This window comes from Nicotiana tomentosiformis, chromosome 11, assembly GCF_000390325.3.
Source record: "Nicotiana tomentosiformis chromosome 11, ASM39032v3, whole genome shotgun sequence".
Lineage (NCBI taxonomy): Eukaryota > Viridiplantae > Streptophyta > Magnoliopsida > Solanales > Solanaceae > Nicotiana > Nicotiana tomentosiformis.
The window spans coordinates 71,604,828-71,627,220 of NC_090822.1; the positions used below are offsets into that span (position 1 = coordinate 71,604,828).

General features: G+C 39.2%; 1 protein-coding gene and 1 non-coding gene across 2 annotated transcripts; one reads left to right on the forward strand and one right to left on the reverse strand.

Annotated features, from left to right (window-relative positions):
• The first annotated feature begins 324 nt into the window (after positions 1 to 324).
• Positions 325 to 14,653, forward strand: LOC138901643 (uncharacterized). The gene is made up of 4 exons (XM_070189422.1): positions 325 to 1,152; positions 2,510 to 2,755; positions 3,149 to 3,441; positions 14,629 to 14,653. Exons 1-4 carry the CDS (start codon positions 325 to 327, stop codon positions 14,651 to 14,653), a joined length of 1,392 nt encoding a protein of 463 aa, XP_070045523.1.
• A 692-nt stretch (positions 14,654 to 15,345) lies between these two features.
• Positions 15,346 to 15,452, reverse strand: LOC117280685 (small nucleolar RNA R71). The gene has a single exon (XR_004511255.1). It is a non-coding gene; the product is annotated as a small nucleolar RNA R71 (small nucleolar RNA).
• Positions 15,453 to 22,393: the final 6,941 nt, after the last annotated feature.

A 22,393-nucleotide genomic window follows, 5' to 3' on the forward strand; every position in this document is an offset into this window, starting at 1 on the left:
CTTTAACTCATGCTTTACTTTAACTTTCAGTACATGGAACCTAAGAAGAAGGCAAGAACTCGAAAAAGAGCCAATGTCACCCCATGAGTGGCAGTTGACCCTATAATTGATGATACGGGTGAGCACCTGAGGGGTGAGGATATTCCTCCAGTTACTACACTGCCTGATTCTACTACAACTGATCAGACCGCACCTGTCCCTTCACCTACTAAGGGTGTAACGGTCCCTCCAACTGATATTCCAGTTCCACCTCCAGTTCCGGTTTCCAATTCTGGTGTTTCTGATGTTGATCTTAGGGTAGCCATATAGGTGTTGGCTTATATAATGGCTTCCCAAGCCCAAAGATCAAATATTGCACCCAGTCCTTCCAGCCAGCCAGGGGATTCTACTAGTTCTAGGGTGAACAGGTTTCTCCAGTTAGATTCTCCAGTGTTCACGGGTACCAACCCAGAGGAGGACCCCCAGGACTTCATTGATGAGATGCACAAAACTCTCCGAGTTATGCGTGCTATTGAGACAGAGGTAGTGGAATTGGCCTCCTACCGCCTGAAAGAGGTGGCATATTCCTGGTTTGAACTATGGGAGGAGTCCCGTGAAGAAGGGAGCCCTCCGACGAGGTGGGGTGAGTTTGCCGATGCCTTCATTGATCATTTATTGCCTTTCGAGACTAATACAGACCGTGCTGCGGAGTTTGAGACCCTGAGGCAAGGTAGCCTGAGTGTGTGGGATTACCATATGAGATTCGCGTACCTGTCCAAGTATGCTATTTACATGTTGCCTATTATGGAGGCTAGAGAGCATCGGTTTTTACAGGGACTTAGTCCCTTGGTAATTAATGAGGCCGCTATAGCTGCCTTGAATTCTGATATGAACTATGGTAAGATGGTGGCATTCACTCAAGCCACAAAGACCTGCAAATTGAATAACAAAATGGAGCGAGAGGGTAGCAATAAGGCCCGGTCTGCGGGCAACATGGGTGGTTCTTCTGGTGGTGGCAAGTTAACATTCGGGGAGGGTCGTCAGGACCATCTCAGTCCTTTGCTCAGTCTTCGGCTAGTGCACTGCCATCAGGGCCCAGTTAGCAGCAAAAGTGGAGCCGTTTCAGGCCCAGTCAGGGCAATAGGGGCTCCTATCAGCAGGGTCATCATGGTGGTAGATTCCAGTAGCAACGGAGGCCCCCATGCCCTAGGTGTGGATGCAGATTGAGGGGTCATATTCAGAGGGATTGTCGTTCGTCCCACAAAGGTGCGGGCAGGGGCCCAGCATAGCCAGCCAGTTCTGCAGCTACTACATCCGCAGCACCTCCACTAGCTTTAGGCACTCCAACACCCGCAGGGCGTGGTACAGCTTGGGGTGGAGCATAGAGTTCGGGAGGATCCAGCCGTTTCTATGCTATGAGGGGTCTCCAGAATTTAGAAGCTTCCCTAGATGTTGTCACATGTATATTGACTGTCCAATCTCATGATCTGTATGCTCTTATTGATCCCAGTTCCATTTTGTCATATGTCACTCCTTATGTTGCTATGGAATTTGGAATAGAACCGGAACAGCTTCACGAGCCGTTCTCTGTATCTACTCCGGTTGGTGAGTCTATTTTGGCCGCGCGGGTTTATAGGGATTGTGTTGCCACGTTGCGTGGTCGGGACACCATGGCCGATCTCATTGAATTAGGGATGGTCGATTTTGATGGAATAATGGGGATGGATTAGCTTTATTCTTGTTTTGCCAAGCTTGATTGCCGGACCAGGACTGTTAGGTTCGAATTTCTAAATGAGCCAGTTATTGAGTGGAGGGGTGATGATATGGTACCAAAGGGTAGGTTTATTTTATACCTTAAGACCACAAAGATGATCAACAAGGGGTGTATTTACCATTTGGTCCGAGTTACAGACACCACTGTTAGGCACCTACACTTGAGTCCGTGTGTGTTGTGAATGAATTTCCGGGAATCTTTCCGGATGAGCTCCCTGGGATCCCACCAGACATGGAGATTGATTTTGGGATTGATGTGATGCCAGGAATGCATGCTATATCTATTCCTCCCTACAGAATGGCACCCACATAATTGAAGGAACTAAAGGAGCAACTAAAGGACTTGTTAGAAAAGGGTTTCATCTGGCCGAGTGTGTCACCTTGGGGCGTACCGGTCTTTTTTGTAAGGAAGAAAGATGGGTCACTGAGAATGTGTATTGACTATCGGCAGCTCAACAAGGTCACGATTAAGAATAAGTACCCACTGCCAAGGATAGATGACTTGTTTGACCAATTACAAGGTGCTAAGTACTTCTCCAAAATTGATTTACGATCCAGGTATCACCAATTAAAGATCAGGGAATAGGATGTTCCGAAAACTACTTTTATAACCAGATATGGGCACTTTGAATTTTTGGTGATGTCTTTTGGGCTAACAAATGCCCCAGCAACCTTCATGGATCTTATGAACTTGGTTTTTAAGACGTTCCTCGATTCCTTTGTGAGAGTGTTCATTGACGATATTCTTGTATACTAGCAAAGTCGAGAGGACTATGGTGATCATCTTAGGGTAGTTCTGGATACCCTGTATCAGCACAAGTTATATGCAAAGTTTTCAAAGTGTGAATTCTGGCTTGAATCTGTGACATTCTTGGGTCATGTCGTCTCTAGTGAAGGAATTAAGGCTGATCCTCAAAAAATTGCAGCTGTGAAGAATTGGTTGAGGCCTACAACTACAGCAGAGATTCGCAGTTTCTTAGGCTTAGCTGGATATTACAAAAAGGTTGTGGAGGGGTTTTCTACTATTGCCTCTCCATTGACTAAATTGACGCAGACGGCAATTAAGTTCCAATGGTCAGATGTTTGTGAAAAGAGTTTCCAGGAGTTGAAAGCAAGATTAACTACAACACCGGTGTTGACCCTACCAGAGTGTATAGATGGATTTGTGGTATATTGTGATGCTTCAAGGATCGGGCTTGGGTGTGTATTAATGCAACATGGGAAGGTGATAGCTTATGCCTTTAGGCAACTATAAAATCATGAAAAGAACTATCCAACACGTGACTTAGAACTTGCAGCGGTGGTATTTGCATTGAATATTTGGCGTCATTATTTATATGGAGTCCATGCGGATATATTCACGGACCATAAGAGCCTTCAATATATTTTTAAACAGAAGGAATTGAATCTGAGGCAGAGAAGACGGCTTGAGTTACTCAAGAACTACGACATTGATATTCTATATCATCTGAGAAAGGATAATATTGTGGCGGATGCTCTTAGCAGGAAATCCATGGTTAGTTTAGCACACTTGGAGGCATTTCAAAGTCCATTGGCCAAGAAAGTTCATCGATTGGCTAGTTTGGCAATTCGTCTTGCGAACTCTAGTGAAGGAGTAGTAATCGTACAAAATAGGGCCGAATCATCACTTGCTGTGAAAGTCAAGGAGAAACAATACAACGATCCATTGTTGGCACAACTGATAGAGGGGATTCATAAACATAAGACCATGGCCATTTCTCTTGGCATGGATGATGGTACACTAAGGTACCAAGGGCGACTATGTGTTCCAAACGTGGATGGTCTCCGGGAAAGAATTATGACCGAAGCTCACGCTTCTAGGTATTCCGTGCACCTAGGTTCTACAAAAATATATCGCGATCTTAAGGGAGTCTATTGGTGTAATGATATGAAGAGGAATGTAGCGGACTTTATGGAGAGGTGTCCAAATTGTCAGCAAGTGAAGTCCGAACACCAAAGGCTCGGTGGGTTGGTGCAAAACATAGAAATTCCAATGTGGAAGTAGGAAATGATTAATATGGACTTTGTGGTAGGATTACCTCGCACTCATCGTAAGTTTGACTCGATTTGGGTGATTGTGGATCGACTCACGAAATCAGCACACTTCTTGCCGGTTAAGGCTACCGATATGGCGGAACAGTATGCTTAGTTGTATATCAATGAAATAGTCAAGTTGCATGGCACTCCAGTTTCTATCATTTCTGGTCGGGAGGGCACATTTCACGGCTAATTTTTGGAAGAAATTTCAGCAAGGTTTGGATACTCAGGTGAATCTTAGTACAACCTTTCACCCGTACACTGACGGGCAGACAATGCGGACAATTCAGACGCTTGAGGATATGTTGCGCTCTTGTGTTCTTGACTTCAAAGGTAGCTGGGATGATCAATTGCCACTCGTATAATTTGACTACAATAATAGCTATCATGCTAGCATTCAGATGGCACCATTCGAAGCTTTATATGGTATGAGATGTAGATCTCCCATTGGGTGGTTCGAAATTGAGGAACCAGAGATGATAGGGCCAGACCTTGTACATAAGGCTATGGAAAAGGTTAAAATCATTAAGGAGCGGTTGAAGACTGCTCAGAGTCGTCAGAAGTCCTATTCGGATGTTCGTCGTAGGGATTTGGAGTTCAAAGAAGATGATTGGGTATTCTTGAAGGTTTCCCCCATGAAGGGTGTAATGCGATTTGTTAAGAAAGTGAAATTGAGTCTGAGGTATATCGGACCGTACAGAATCATACAGAGGATCGATCATATGGCGTACAAGCTTGAGCTACCGCCTAAGATGTCATTAGTGCACCCGGTGTTTCACGTGTCTATGTTGAAGAAAGTAGTTTGAGACCCGACACTCATTATTCCGGTTGAGACTATTGAGGTTAATGAGAAATTGACTTACGAAGAGATTCCAGTTTTTATTATTGATTGGCAAGTCCAAAAGTTGAGAAATAAAGAAATTGCTTCCGCGAAAGTGTTATGGCAAAACCAGCAGGTTGAAGAGGCCACTTGGGAGGCCGAGGAAGAAATGAAGAAGTAGTATCCTTATTTGTTTGAATAATCATGTATTTATGAGTTGTGCTCTATGAAGCTAAGAGTTACTTTCTATGAATTATGTATCATTTGTACCGTTGATGTTAAGGGTGTTCCTTTCCTGGTAATATATCGCTTATGAGGCCACAGTTGGTGTTGTTTTTATGTTATATTGCATCATCAGATTATACATATGTTGTTAGGATTGGTTTCTGGGATTCTCTGACTGGTGAATTGGCCCAGTTACTAGGGAGACTCTGGCAAAAGTTTTAGAAATTTAAGGAGTTAGCCAAATTTTGAAACTATTGGTGTGTGTTAATTAACAGTTGGGCCACATTTGATGCTAATAACAGATTTTGACCCTCATTCGAGGAGGAATGATCCTAAGTGGGGGAGAATGTGAGACCCCGTAAAAATTTCGCAAAGGAAAATAATGTTTCGTGGTGCTGAAATAAGATTACGTGTTTGAGAACTAGGCTCAGACTTTTTGGGTTGAACAGTGTGCTGGTGAGTAAAGGAAAATTTCGGGCAGAAAAATACATTTTTGAGGCTCACTATGCGGCCGCAGAATCACTCCGCGGACAGAACAACATATGAAAATACGGTAACTCAAATAAGAGGCAATTAAAGTACATCAAGAGACTACGAAACATCCAATAGAATCAAATCTGAAGTCTTGTTATACTTGAATCATTCTAAACTTCTTTTAGGATCAACTGAGCCATATGAACTATACATGGAATACATAATATAATGTAATTGAAACAGCATGTACAAACAAGGCCAATGAAAGTGGCACCTATTTTCCCGTTAATAAATGCGTCTCACTAGACCGTCTATATCCCTCTCTTATTTTATGCCTATACATTTCACAGACCGTTCTTGGTGTTCACATATCATATTATACACCTATGTTTATCATAAACCGTCCATAGTATTTATTCATATCGTACACCTACACGTTATACACCTATGTGTTTCATAGACCGTCCATAAGATTCCATACACAATATAGCTATGTGTTTCATAGACCATCCATAGGATTCCATAAAAAATATAGCTATGTGTTTCATAGACCGTCCATAGGATTTTATACACAATATACCTATGTGTTTCATAGACCGTCCATAGGATTCCATACACAATATACCTATGTGTTTTATAGACCGTCCATAGGATTCCATACACAATATACCTATGTGTTTCATAGATCATCCATAGGATTCCATACACAATATACCTATGCGTTTCATAGACCGTCCATAGGATTCCATAGATAATCCACCTATGCATTTCATAGACCGTCCATAGGATTCATAACACATCATTATGCACATAACCATATATAAACTCAAGTGATATTGTAAGGCCCCGTAAAAATTTCGCAAAGGAAAATAATGTTTTGTGGTGCCGAACTAGGCTTATGTGTTTGAGAACTAGGCTGGAACTTTTTGGGTTGAACAGTGCGCTGGTGAGTAAAGGAAAATTTCGGGCAAAAAAATACATTTCTGCTGAGGTTTGCGGCGCATTATGCGATCGCAGACCAGTTCTGCGGTGCATTATGGGACCGCAGAATAGGTTTGCAGGCCATATAATAACAACAAACTAAGTCAGTCATGCCCAGTTCTAGAGGCCAATTATGCGGCCTATTCTGCGGACTGCAGAATCATTATGCGGTCGCATATGCGACCGCAAACTTGTGTCGGGGAAGCCTTTTTCTAATTTTTGTAACCGGATCCCATTTTGATAAATAGACTTTGGGGTCATTTTGAAGGGTTTCATATGATATTTTAGAGAGAGGTTAGAGCATCTTAGAGAGAGAAAGTGAAGACCTAGTCAATTTTCCATCAATTCTTGTTCAAGGTTTGAAGAATTCCCAAGGATCTTGTTAGGGCTTCAAAGAGGTAAGAATTTCTTCCCCCAATTTTTTAATTTTGACCTTGTAATAAAAAATTGGAGATTTAAGAGTATGATTCTTGGGTGTAAGAGTATTAATTATACATACTAGTACCAATAAGGTTTGTGGGAAGATTGTTGAGCTCAAATAAGTAAAGATTGGTTTGTGAATTGAAGGAAACCTTGTAGCTAAATTTGCACACCTAGTATTTTATAAAATGCTCAAATGAGATAAAACCATGAATATCTTCCTAATTTGTGTTTGATCTAGCTACATCTCTAAATAGATCGAAGTGGCTAGAATATTTGGAACGTGGTAGTAAATTGAAAGGCTCGAAGCAATGTATGTTGGCTAAACTCTTCTCTTAAAATTGAATCCCACGATATTCATGTAATTTATGTAAGTCCCGGGTAGTTCATTATAAAATTGGATATTCCGAGTAAGTTTGTGTTGAAAGATATATGTTCAATAAGTATCCTAAATGCTTTATTCATGCTATGTTATCAATTGAGGATGTGTTCAAAATATGGACTGTGCATTAAAAATGTTCGCCTTCAAGTCAAGTTCAAACGAAGGCTATTATGCCAAATTTTGTGAAGAATCTCTATGTGCCTTAGACTCTTTATTGCACACATATGTACTTCAAACCTTGATTTAAATTGTTGTTGTTGTTGATGATGATGATGATGTTAGAAAGTGAAAAGGTGAGAAGGAAATACTAAATACGGCCAACGTGCCAAGAGTGATTTTATAATTGTGGCCACTAGTGCCAATGAAATGAAAAGATGTAAGAGAAGTATGAAATGAGATGATTGATATAAAAAGGTTGATGTCTCGAATGAGATGGCCTAGCCGATCGGGTCGTGATCAGACTTCGTGCTAAAGGTACGGTGGTATTAGTATTGAGAGTGATTGTGGTTGATGTCTCTAATGAGATGGCCTAGCCGATCGGGTCGTGATCAGACTCCGTGCTAAGAGTACGGTGGTGTTGGTATTGTGAATAATGGCATTATGAATGATGGTATATCGGTACTAAGGATTTCCAACTTAAAAATATGGAAATTTAGTTGAAACTTTATGTGGTTCTTAACTTGATGTTTTGGTATTGTTCGAGGCTTTAATTGATTTTATGATTGTTCCTCCTTGTAATATTATTCATTCTATTGAGAGGGTGTTTAGTTATAAATATTGCTGCTATTCGATGGTACTAACATCCCTTTTTTCAGGGGCGCTGCATCTTTAATGGATGCAGGTGGTTCCACAGTAGGAGACATTGATCAGTGATAGCGGTACACCCTCTTCCTAGCTGACGTGGCGAGCCCCACTTCATTACGGGGTCATGTATCTTCTGCTCTTTGTGTATTTTGTTTGAGGTATAGCCGGAAACTTGCCGACATTATCATAGTACTCTTTTTTATCTATAGAGGCTCCGTAGACATAGTGTGAGTTGTATATTAGTGCTGGGAAAGTCAAAAAATGTTATGTTGTGGTTGTATTACTTGTTCCATTTGAGACTATGAAAAATGTGTGTGAAATTTTAGATTTTAAAATGATGAAACTATTGGTAATGAATTTTTATTGTAGACACGATCACCTTATTGTCTAATTAATGAATATATGTATTATCTTCATTCATGGGTGAGTTTGGGTAGAAGGAAATCTAACAGGCTTGCTCGGTCGGGTTCACTCGTTTGAGCGCCGGTCGCGCTCCCCAATTTTGGGGCGTGACAGACATGACTAACGCTACTCTTAAGGTCGTAAGTTTCTAGATCATTGGAACACTTCATGTTCATTCCCATCATGGAGAAACATAGCTTGTTTCATTAACACATGAATGGAAAATCACAAAGTAGATTTCAATGGTACCTGGACCCAATTTCTTTTCTTAAGGTTTGTCATCATTTAGCATAGGATGTCTTTTTTACTCCTCATTAAATACCTCCTTGTCATCTTAAGGTCACTAGCTATGTTCATGATTCTCAGTGACTTTACATCGAAGTCATTTACATTCATTATTTCAGAAGCATACAACTATAGTTGAAACCATTGCAACATAAAATGTCTCATGATTCTCACTTTGGCAAATGGCCACAGTTCATGTTCACACTATCACTTATTTGTACTAGTCATGGGTGATCATAGGACATTAATGACATTACTATATAAAGGAGTCAAAACTCATCTCATAATGTTCACACATTCTTTCATTTCATTGGCACTATTGGCCATAAATGTAATTCTCATTCTTGGCACGATGGCCACATTTCTACGTCTCACACTCGCTTCTCACTTTCAAACATCATCGTGGATCATCAACCACAAAGCAATTATGTTCAAGACTTTAAGTCTACATGTGAGCAAATACGAATGTTAAGCACATTGAGATTTCTTACACAATTTGGCATAATAGATTTCATTTGGGCCACGACTTGAAGTTATAACAATTAGATATGCAACCCATGCTTCGAGCACATTTTCAAATAACACATAACATAATAGGAACATTTGGAATACATATTGAGTATATATCTTTTGGACACAAGGCTTATTTGGAATAATCAATTTATAATGAGCATCACGGGACTTATGAGGCCATTGTGGGGTTCAATTCTAAAAGAAGAGTTTAGCCAAAAAACTTGCTTGAGGTTTCCTTAAGTTACGACAACGTTCCGGAAATCTTAGCCACTTAGACCTATTTAGAGATATAGTAAAATTGAACACAAATTAGAAAGGATTTCATAGTTCCAGCTCACTTGAGCATTTTATCAAATACTAGGTGTGTATTAAGGTTTCAAGGTCCTCCTATGGTGGATTCTTTCATCCCACTACCCAAAGTTTGCCCAAAAGAGCTCAATAATCTTCCCACTACCCTTGATGGTACATACATATAAAACAAACAACTCCCACACCCAATAATCTTATTCCCCATTACCCATCTTCTACCTAAACTCAAAATTGAAGACTAGGGTTAGAACCTTACCGCTTAGATGAAGATCTTGTGATTGGCTTCCTTGATTCTTGAAGATTGGGACAAGAATAGATTATTAGAATGCTAGGTTTCCTCCTTCTCTCTCTCTAAAATGCTCTTACCGCTCTCTAAAATCATCAGATGGTCGCCCCAAAATAAGTCCCAAAGGTTATTTATCAAAATAGGGTCGGGTTATAAAATAGGGAAAATGGACCCTACGATCTCAAAGCTGCGATTGCAGAATGCACCGCAGATCACGTCTGCAGTCCACAAACTGGACCGCAAAATACTCCTCCAAATCTAGGCTAGACTGGACAGGTTCGCGGTTGATCTGCGGTCCGCAGACCACTTATGCGGCCGCAGAGTGGACCGCAAAATCACTCTCCAAAATTCTTCATGCCCAAGTCTGCGATGGATGTGCGGACCGCAAAACAACTATGCGATCTCATAATGGACTGCAGAACATCCTTCAAAATTCAACAAGTTCTCTACTTAACTCCGCGATAATTATACGGCTCGCGAAATGGTTCTGCGGTCGCGAAACTGACCGCGAAATGGTTCTACGGCACCACAAAACCTTAAATTCCTTGCGAAAGTTTACGGGGCCTTACAGTTGAAACAACCTAACCTCGAAACTACATGTGCCGGTGTAGGAGTGATTGAGGGGTAAAATTCCCGTATTGATGTGTTGAGATTATTCCCCTTAAATGGGATGAGATTGATGTGTAGAGACTATTCCCCTTAATTGGGATTAGATGTTTGCTAGCGGAAAGTGATGTCCACCCACACGGCATTGTGGCGAGACGACTCAGCTGATCGGGCCGAGATCGGATACCATGTCGCGCACATGGTGGTGTTGTGATTGGATGTCTTTGGGTGAGACAACTTAGCCGATCGGGCCGAGTTCGGACTCCGTACTAAAACTACGGTGGTGTATCAGTACTAAAGATCTCCCAACCTTAAAATATTGATATTTACTTGGAAACTTATTATGCATTTAACTTGTCATATTAATATTGTTTGAGGCTCTCATTGATCATATGTTGTTCTCCTGGTACTATTACTCGATTCTTCGATAGGGTGTTTAGTCTTACATACTAGTACTATTCCATATGTACTAACGTCCCTTTTGTCGGGGCCTCTGCATCCATAATGGATGCAGGTGGTTCCATATCATGCGGCATCGATTAATGATAGCGTCATACCCTCTTCTCAGCTGACTTGGTGAGCCCCACTTCATATCGTGGTCTTGTATCTTTTGTTCCTTGTGTATACTGTTTTGAGGTATAGTCGGAGCCTTGTTGTCGGCACCATCATATTACTCTTTTGTATCTATTAGAGGCTCCGTAGACATAGTGTGGGTTGTATCTTGATTTTGGAAAGTCAAACTAGAAATGTTGTATATGTATCACATGTTTCCACTTCTAGTCTATGAATGTGTAATGTATTTTGCGAATTATAAATGGAGTAACTAATGGTAATGAAATTAGTATGTTCACAAAATACTCTCATTGTCTAACAAATGGCATGCATCTTCACTTTATTTATGGGTAAGGTCGGATAGAAGGCATCGAGTAGGCTTGCTTGACTAGATATCTCGGTTGAGCGCCAATCGTGCTCCCCAAGGTCGGGGAATGACATACCTGCAACATCAGTCCTGCACCAGCAAAATCTGAACTCTCTCAAACACTCTGTAATGCATCCGAAACTCACCCGAGCCCCCGGGGCTCCACACCGAACTTCCACGCAAGTCTAAAAACATCAGACATACTCGCTCGCATGCTCGAAACAAGAAAATAACATCTGTAACCACGAATCGGACACCAAAACATATAGAATTACAATGAAACTCAAGAATTGCTAGAATCATAACCAAGCGTCCGATTTCTATCAAACCAACTCGGAAATGATGCAAAACTTTGCAGACAAGGTCCAAATGATAAAGCGGACCTCTTGAAACCAAAATCCGAACCTGATAGCCATGAAGTCAACCTTCAGTAAAACTTAGGAGATTTCTAAATATTCAAATTGCCAACTTTCGGCAAAAAGAGCCAATTCAACCTAGAAACCTCCAAATTCAATTTTGAGCATACGCCTGAGTCCAAAATTGCCATGCAAACCTATTGGGACCATTCAAACGAATTTTTCCAACTTAAGCTACCAAACTAAGAACCAATTGATCCAAATAAATCCAAACCCTCCCCAAAACGAAACCAACCATTCCCACAAGTCATAAAACCACAAATGCACATACGGGAAGCCTCAAAAAGGGGAACCAACTCTCAAATACACAAAACAACCGGTCGGGTTGTTACATTCTCCCCCTCTTAAATAAATATTCATCCTCGAATGAGTATAGACCTGAAGTGTTCAAATGATAAGGGTAACGGCTACGCATATCATGCTTGGTCTACCAAGTTTCCTCCTCAATCGATTGACCTCCCAAATTAACCTTCACCGATGCAATGTTCTTCAACCTCAACTTCTAGACCTACCTTTCCAAAATAACCATCGGCACCTCAACATAGGTCAAATTCGTGTCCAATTGCACTGAGCTAAAATCTATCATATGTGACAGATTGCGTTAATACTTCCGAAGAATGGAAACATGGAACACCGGATGAATTCCCGATAAGCTAGGTGGAAATGCAAGTCTTTAGGCCACCTCACGAACTCTCTCTAGAATCTCAAAAGGACCAGTCTATCGAGGGCTCAAATTGCCCTTCTCCCAAACCTCATTACACCCTTCATGGGCGAAACTCTAAGCAAAACCCTCTTACCCACCATGAATGCCACATCACGAGCCCTCCGATCAGCATAAATCTTCTGCCTGGACTACATTGTACGAAGCCGATCCTGGATCAACTTCACCTTCTCCAAAGCATCTCGTACCAAATTAGTGCCGAACAACCTAGCATCCCAGGGTCAAACCAACCAACTGGAGAGCGACATCGCCTCCCATGTAAGGCTTCGTACAGAGCCATCTTGATGCTCGATTTATAGATGTTATTCTAGGCGAACTCTGCTAGCGGCATAAACTGATCCCATGAACCTCAAAAGCATTAGCACATGCACGTAACATGTCCTCCAAGATCTGAATAGTGCGCTTGGGCTGCTCGTCCGTCTGTGGATGAAATGTCGTGTGCAGCTCGACCTGTGTGCCCAACTCGCACTGCATAGCTCTCTAAAAATATGATGTGAACTATGTGCCTCAATATGAGATAATAAGCACAAGCACATCGTGAAGGCGAACAATCTCACGAATATAAATCTGAGTCAACCACTTTGAACAGTAGGTAGTCATAACCGGATAAAGAGTGTAGACTTGGTCAGTCTGTCCATGATGGTAGGCAATAATCTCGTGTTTTAGTCGCTTATTGCACTCTAATTCACTACACTTTATCTGTTTTGAGCTTTAATTAGTAGCATTTTGCACATATTGCATATTTTATGCCTTGTAGAAAAGATTCCGAGTTATGTAGATGTTGTGGAGATAAATATAAATAATTGGACCTTTGAAGTCTGAGTAAAAGCCCAAGGGATTAAGCCGAGATCGTGTTCGGTGGTCGTGGATCACTTCGGCACGTCAAATATCAAGGAAGAAGAAACACTCTGAGGAAATGCACTAATGCAACGCACCATGCGTAGCACAGTGCAACGCATCAGTGCAAATGTGCGTCATAAATTTGAGAAGTTTAGAGACTTGTAATTTTTGGGTCTAACAGAAAAATACACTAATGCTATGCATAGTACGTAGCATCGGTACAAAATTTTATCAGACAAGATAATTTCAGAGAGTTTACAACCGAGAAAATTGCACTAATGCTACGCACCCTGCGTAGCATAATGCGACGCATGAAAACTAATAAGTTTGCAAGTTTTCCTATTTCGGCTAGGAAAGGGAGGTTTCGTCTGAGCCCAGCCCTACTTGGTATAAATATATGGAAAAATGTTATTTTCTGGATTTTTGATCCAAGGAAGCTAAGGAGGAGTTATAAGAACACAAGCACAAGGATTTCATCGTTCCTTCCTCACTCAAGACCCGAGTTTGGATCGAATTTATGTTTTCCTATACTTTAATTATATTTGTTATGAATTTCTCCAGGATTATGGAGTAGTTCCTTTTAGGGTTTGATGGATTTTGTGTATTGATGATTGTTTGTGTATTATAACTCTAGTTTTATGTATTGAATTGTTTTTGGATAATTTAATTGTTGAATCTATATTCACTTGTTCATGTAATCAAGAGAGACATAACTTGTGATATCTTTGCATTATATTTTTGGTTGAGTTCATTAATTCTTCTTAGTAATCAGAAGAGGCTAGTTGAATCATTGATTAAACCTTGTTAGGAGGATAATCGAGAGAGGTTCTCCTAAAGACCAATCTACTACGAATTTTTGCATATCTTCACAGAGCTTAAATTGGTTCATCTCGTGAGGTTTGGACTTAATCGAGAGAGGATATTCTGCTGCACGTGTGAACTAATAATTGCGTGAATTTGAGAGACTCACTTAAACATTAGAAGTGAATTATCTAGAGTTACATCCCAAACAATTGTCTTACACCTATCCTATCAAAACCCTATTTTCTCTCACTGATAACTTTCTTAGCTTATTCCTTGTTTCGATTTTCATTAGTCAATAACTTTAGACTCTTAGTTAATTTTAGTTAGAAATAATATAAATCTCAATTGTTGATCATCTTGGATAGCAATCAACCTAGAAAGTACGATAATACTGTTTAAATCCAATCCTTGTGGATACGATATTATATCAGATTATATTTGATTAGCGAGCATAATTTAAGTGTGTGTTTGCGCTCGTCAAATTTTATCGTCGTTGCCCGTGATTGACAATCAATAGTGTTTGAAATAGTTTGTAGTGCTAATTTAGGAGATTTTTTTTATTTAATTTTATTTTTCTCTTTTTACGGTTGGTGTTCTTTGACTGTGCGCAGGTTACAGGTTAAGATAGATGCATGACTTGAACTTTTGCGAAGGAAGTGCTACCATACAAGCCAGAAATTGAAAAACAACTGCGGCAACTGAGAAAGGAAAGAAATCTCACTGTAACATCAGAAAAGGTTGGGTGATCCTCAACCAAAGAACTTATGGCTAGAAACGGTGAGGATAATGTAGATTTGGCTGCGAGAGAAGCACCCCAACGAAGAGAACAAGCTGCATGGGATGCTGAGGAATCAGCTATTAGAGATGCAAAGATTATCTACGAAGAAGAGAGGGGTCGGAGAATTGCTCAAAATCAACCCTTGGCTGCAGATTAATTCGGAAATATAGATCCCGGGCCTGGGAGACCACTTGGCGTTTAAGCTAGACCGTTCTGTAATCAAGGTTTATCAAGTGGTAGACCACCTCCAATTGCGACAAACAATTTTGAGTTGAAGCAAGGGTTGTTTCAAACCCTTCAGAATTGCTGTGTCTTCATAGGGAAGCCAAACGAAGATCCAAACACACATCTAATGGACTTCGAGGAGATTATAAACACCTTTCAATACAATGGTGTGTCACAAGATGCAGTGTATTTAAGGGCATTCCCCTTTTCTCTTAAAGATGATGCAAAATAGTGGCTTCGAAGCTTTCCCACATGATCAATTAGAACTTAGGAGGAGATGACCAGAAAATTCCTTGATAAATATTTCTTCTCAGCTAAAACGGGCAAGTTTAGAAAGGAAATCCATAACTTCTGCCATAAAAATACCGAAACTATTTTTGAAGCATGGGAGAGGTTTAAGTAGATTGTTCGAAAGTGTCAACATAGCAGAATTGAACTCTGGATGCAACTCCAGGACTTTTGGGATGGATTGACATCAGCCATGCGTAGAACATTGAGCAATGCAGCTGGAGGCCTGTTGACGAAGAAGACTCCAAAGGAGATAGTTACAATTCTTGATGAGTTATCTGATGATGCAAATCAGTGGCCCTCTGAAGTGCGGAAAGAAGAAGATCGACTGGTGTTCACTACGTTGGTGCTAATACATATGTGCAGGTACAACTTGATGATATGGCTAAAGAAATACAGAAGTTGACCTTAGCTTCGATACCAAATGAGCCTCACACAGCTTGTGATATATATGGAAGAGGACACCATACTCATGAGTGTCAAGACTAAACTGAGGAAGTGAATGCCGTGGTGAACAATAATTTTAATGCAATGGGACAAAAGCACCCAGGTTTTTCATGGAGTTCATCTGGGTTGCTACAAATGTGTGGAAATAAAGCAACCCTAGATTTTAGGGGACAAGGACCTCCTGGCTTTATGAATCAGCTGAGGCAACAGTTTTAGCCTCAACAACCCAATCAACCTGATTTAGAAGATCTTATGAAGGCCTTCATTGTGAAAGTTGATGAAAGATTTGAAATACAAGGGGCAACAATTCGAAATTTGAAGAATCAAGAGGGACAAATTGCAACAATATTATCCGAGAGGGTTCCAGGCACTCTCCCCGCTGATACAGAAAAGAATCCCAAAGAAACGGTGAATGCTATGACCTTTAGAAGTGGGAAAGTGATGAAAGATCCACCCCCGACCCAGAAAGATGTGATACTTGCAAATTAAAGGGGGAGCAGCTGAAAAGTGATGATGACAAGAAAAAGATAGGCCAGATAAAAACTGAGAAGAAGAAGAAGAAGAAGGAAGAAAAATCAAGAAGGGAGGACCCTTTGGAGAGCCAGTATATGCCTATTTACCCTTCCCTCAAAAGCACAGTAGAGAAAAGCTAGACAAGCAATTTGGGAGATTTCTAAATGTGCTGAAACAGGTTCATGTAAATTTTCCATTTAGAGAAGTGCTCTCACAAATGCCTGCTTATGCCAAATTCTTGAAGGAGATCCTTACAAAGAAAAGGAAAATCGAGGAGACCTCAGTGGTCAAGCTCACAGAGCATTGCAGCGCGATATTGCAAAACAAACTCCCACAAAAGTGTGGAAATCCAGAGAATTTTAATATACCTTGCTCATTAGGAACTATAAAGTTTGATAAGTCTTTATGTAATTTTGATGCCTCAATTAACTTAATGCCTATCTCTATTTATAGGAAACTGGAGAAGGAGATTGGAGAGATAAGGTCGGTGCCAATATCTTTGTAGCTGGCAGACCAAATGACTATAACACCCAAAGGGATAGTGGAAGATGTGTTAGTTCGGGTGGATAAGTTCATATTTCCTGTAGACTTTATAGTGGTGAATATGGAGGAGAACAAGGAGGTCCTCCTCATACTAGGAAGACCATTATTAGTAATGGGTAGAGCTATATTGGATATACACGAGAGAAAACTTGTCCTTAGAGTGGGTGAGGAAACTGTGATGTTCAAGATGGATGTAGAAAAGGGGGTGCGAAAAGGAAAACCAGTTGCAAGTGTTTACTGGGAAGTGAAGGCCTCGAAAGAGAAAGTTGTGGTGAGTGAGAAAGATAAGTGTGGGGTGTACCCCAAGAAGGCTGAAAAGAAGTCGTCTGCATGTATGTGCGCATTAGTTCGAAAGCGAGGAATGGAGTCTGACTTCGACTCAGACCCCGACTAGATATTCAGAGAATTTTTCTTTACCTTATGCTTTTTAATTGTGTGTCATGGGGACATGCCACAACTTAAAGTGTAGGGTAGGGGATATATTTTATGTATGTATGTATATTAGTTTTAGTAGTTAGAGATAGGAAACAAACATAAAAATTTTAAATAGGTTTGATTTTTCCCGACGATAGATATCATCGACAAGTTTCTTGTGGGATTAACGTCGGAAGGAAAAAGACGAAAAGATTTTCTTTTGTAGGTTGTGTAATAATTCTCCCTTGGTTTTTTTTTGTGCCACGGTTCTTTTTCAAGGGTTTTGTTTGAACCGGGTGTAGTTAGGCTTTATTATTTTAGGAGTAGGAAACCTTGTGCTATGAATTGAATTGAAGGCAATAACTCTTAACTTTATTATACCTTTAAAATAGTAAGTGCTTTAGTTGTGATACTTGGGCTCAGGTTTTGACTCGTGTATAAGTACCTTAAATTGTATGATCTTAACTTTGCTTAATTGCTTTGACTAGAGTGTCTTGATAGTCCAATCTTGAGTTATATGCCATGTGTGTGTGAGGTTTTGTGTTATTCTGTGCATTGCATTTGATGTCTAGAACTTGCCCCGTGTGTTTGCAAAGCAAAAGAGTTGTTGTATTCAGTCTTGGAAGTGATATAAGCATTTCTTTGTTGAGCCAGATATATAGTTTTACCCACCTAATTGTTATGTATCGTAGTTAACTCCTTTGAGCCTATAATTCCATTTCTTTGGCAACCACATTACAAGCCCTAATCATTTATTTTAATTGACTATCTATTTGAACCTTGTGCCTCTCGTGGGCACTTGAATTTGTTATGAACATTGTAAAAATTGAAGCGTGGGGTGGTTTGTTTGTCTTTTGAGTGGAACTATTGAAATAAGGAGAAAGGTGCAATGTTTTTAAAAAGTACGGGCCATTTGAACTGAAAGAGGAAAAAAAACAAAATATTGTATTGTTGTGCAAAATATTCTTTGATAGTGGTGACTCTTGATGTAATTGTGCTTAAAGAAGTAGGGAGTTAAGGTATATTGATGTGAAGGTGGATTTTTTGTTTGACATAAGTCTGGGGATTTGAACAATGAAATGTATGTATTAAAGTACTTAGGGAGGTATAGTCACTCTTATATCTAAATGTATCCTACCCATCATGCGGCCTACAATACAACCAAGTAAAGTCCTACTTGATCCTTGACTGAATGGGCTCAATTAGTAGAGTAGTACACTACGTGAAAGCCTATGGTATGTCTTTTGTGGCATATGAATGTTGTTTTTGAGAGAGTGAATTCTATCTACCTTTAGTTCCTAATTGTTCTTAAATTTTATTGTGTGTGAAAATACTCTCTATTGTTGTGTGAGGGCATTTGATTCATGAAGGAAAGATAATGTCATTGACCTCTGTATTAGAGTAAGTGAGCGGGTTATAAATAATGTGTGTTGCTTTTGGTGTGATGTGTTATGAGAGTTGTTGAAAAAAAAAGGTCGTGTTTATATAAATTGTAGTTTGATTGCTCGAGGATGAGCAATGGTTTAAGTGTGGGGTGTTGATGGTAGGCTATAATCTCATATTTTAGTCGCTTATAGCACTCTAATTCATTGTACTTTATCTGTGTTTGAGCTTTAATTGGTAGTATTTTGCATTTATTGTGTATTATATGCCTTGTGGGAATGATTTCGAGTTATGTAGATGTTGTGGAGTTAAATCAAATAATTAGAGCTTTGAAGTTTGAGTAAAAGCCCATGGTGTTAAGCCAGGATCGTGTTCAGTGGTCGAGGATCACTTCGGCACGTCAAAAATCAAAGAAGAAGCAACACTCTGAGGAAATGCACTAATGCGACGCACCATGCGTAGCATGGTGCGACGCCTCACTGCAAATGTGCGTCAAAAAATTGAGAAGTTCAGACACTTGTAATTTTTGGTTCTGATAGAAAAATACACTAATGCCAGGCATAGTGCATGGCATAGTGCGTAGCATCAGTACAAAATTTTGTCAGACAAGCTAAGTTCAGAGAGTTTTCAACCGAGAAAATTGCACTAATTCTACGCATCCTGTGTAGCATAGTGCGACGCATGAAAAGTAATAAGTTTGCAAGTTTTACTATTTTGGCTAGGAAAGGGAGATTTCGTCTGGGCATGAACATACTTGGTATAAATACATGGAAGAATACAAGCCCAAGGATTTAATCATTCCTTCCTCACTCAAGACGCGAGTTTGGATCGAATCTATGTTTTCCTATACTTTAATTATATTTGTGATGAATTTCTCCATGATTATGGAGTAGTTCCTTTTAGGGTTTGATGAATTTGGTGTATTGATAATTGTTTGTGGATTATAACTCTAGTTTTATGTATTGAATCATTTTTGGATGATTTAATTGTTGCATCTATATTCACTTATTCATGTAATCGAGAAAGGTATAATTTGTCATATCTTTGCATTATAACTTGTCATATCTTTGCATTATCTTTGCGTTATCGGAAGATGCTAGTTGAATCATAAATTAAACATAGTTAGGAGGATAATCGAGAGAGGTTCTCCTAACGACCAATCCACTACGCATTTTTGCATATCTTCACAGAGTTTAAATTGGTTCATCTCGTGAGGTTGAGACTTAATCGACAGAGGAGTTTCTGCTGAACGTGTGAACTAATAATTGAGTGAATTTGAGAGACTCACTTAAACATTAAAAGTGAATTATCTGGAATTATATCCCAAACAATTATCTTTCACCTATCATATCAAAACCCTATCTTCTCCCACTGATAACGTTCTTTGCTTATTCCTTGTTTTGATTGTCATTAGTCAATAGCTTTAGATTCTTAGTTAATTTTAGTTAGAAATCATTTAAATCTCAATTGTTGATCATCTTATATAGCAATCAAGCTAGAAACTACGAGAATACAATATAAATCCAATCACTTTGGATATGATATTATACTATACTATATTTGATTAGAGAGCATAATTTAAGTTTGTGTTTTGCGATCGTCAATCCACAATGACCCACACTGCATCGAATCTCCTCAAAGTCCATGGATGTCTAACTAAAAATTCCATAGTGATACACTCCCAGTTCCACTCCGGAATATCAAGCATCTGATTTTATCATTTTGAAAGAAGGATAGAATATGCATTTTGAAAAAAGAGTATAGGTTTCATAAAGTCTAAAATGATTATATCTATATGGTTGAAAGTACTTTAGAAAGTATTTCCATAATGTTTATACTTGCAAGCTTTGTAAGATGTGGCTAGGTTTAAAGTACTTTACCTTTGAAATAAAATGGCTATTTGTGTAACTTTATTAAAGTAAATGCTATTAGAGAAGTGGTTTTAGGTATACCTTAAAAAATGATTCCAAATCTTGTATCAATTTTAAGAAGAAAGACTCATTGAGGTATCCTTGAATGCAGTCGCGTTTCATTTTGTAGAAAAACTTAACATTGGAAATCGTTTTCAATTCTAGCTTTTAAAAGGAGTGTTGCTCAATTTTGAATCTATTTTAAACTTTGAAAAGAGCTTCAAGAAAGTGGTTAGCATGAGTAAGGATGAAAATCATATAGCAGAAATAACTAACTATGTTTGAAGTTATTTAACTAATGTGGGAGCAGTAATACATTTCTAGTTACCTATATGTTTTTCGCTTGCTAGGTTTCTAAAGTAATTCAAAAATGATAAAAGAGGAAACATTGACTCAATATTGTTAGTGTCATATACACATAGAAGCAACAACAATTTTATGTAAAGCGATAAAAGAAGTGGAGTTGGACTCATAGTTTGGGCCTGAAGAATGTTAGGCCCAGCAGGTAACGATCAGCAGTAGCAGACTGAGTGACTTCAGACACATGGCTAGACTTGGGCCTAAGTTCTTGAGAACTCAGTAGGCCAGTTTGACCATATGTGCAAAAAAAGGATGACATTAGTGAAAAATCCCAATATGACACTTGTAAATAAAACCAATGTAAGGCCCAAATAAAACTTTAACAGATGTTGGTGATTAAGAATGCAAACAAAATTAATGTAAGGTCAACTAGAGTAAACAAATTCACAGTGAAGCCTTTCTCACTAGTCCTAAAGAGATTAATAAGTGTCATTGATTAAGAGATTAGGATGAAATCCCATTCATGGCCAAGACACCCTTTGGATCCCTAACACTTCAGAGTTCACAAGGGTCTCAGGCACCCCAAGCAGTACTTGTGTCAGGGAGGGTATCTCAACCACAAACTAAATCTTACTCCTAAATATCCTTAACCACTCACACTTACTCTTCCCAATAGGTTTAAATGCCAATGAGGTATTCACTCTAACTTCCAATGTAACAGTAACAATAACACAGAGATTCAAGTATGTACACCTCTCACAAAAACTATATAGAATACTATTATGAGTGTGAGATAACTGATTACACCATTGAGACCACAATCCAAACACAAGTATGTGGTACATTGTCAACACTTTCAACATGATTAAGAATACTGAATGAAACCAATTACATATATAAAGAGAGAGGGGGAACACCAACAGATTATTTTAGAAGTCCAAACATTAAGTCACGTGGATTAAGGAGCAGAGAAGATACATAGTTCAAGTTTACATAAGCCCTTAATTGACTTTGCAGTATTTCACAACTTATAAGACTGTCCAAGTTCATTAGAGATTCACATTCATAAACTAAGTCTTCACTTCCTCATTAGGATCCTTAAGAGTATTAGCAAGGGTATTTATGCAAGTAGACAGGTTAATCCTACATTAAGCAAATGACATAATCACTTTCATTTCAGAGGTTCATAATCTCACATTCATACTAAGCTCATTAAGAGTTAAGGCACAGTGTTATACTTAAATAAGGAAGATAAACATCAGAGAGTTTCTTTTAAGTCTATAGGTGAGTCACAGTTAACTTATATAAGCTTAGCAAGGTTTAGTTTCCTTTATATAACAATTCGGCATGAGAACACAAGCATAAGTATGATGAGTACAGGACTACATCATGGGAGAGTGTCAAATAGCATAGGATAAGACCAACAGATTCATTACAAAACGTTCATAACAATGACAACATCATATTAAGTAGGCATGGTTCAGTTGTACATGTTAAGTGTGATAACTTAGTCATGAAGAAATTCAGCTTAGCATAGCCAATCCAACTGATGATGCTCAAACATAGCAGATACAA

Excerpts from the sequence above, each read along its gene's own strand:
- LOC138901643 (XM_070189422.1), top strand. The coding sequence starts at position 325 with ATGGCTTCCCAAGCCCAAAGATCAAATATTGCACCCAGTCCTTCCAGC. Across the intron at positions 2,756-3,148 it reads TAGCTGGATATTACAAAAAG|AAGGAATTGAATCTGAGGCA; the intron begins GTTGTGGAGGGG and ends ATTTTTAAACAG. Across the intron at positions 3,442-14,628 it reads AAACAATACAACGATCCATT|GTTACAGGTTAAGATAGATG; the intron begins GTTGGCACAACT and ends GACTGTGCGCAG.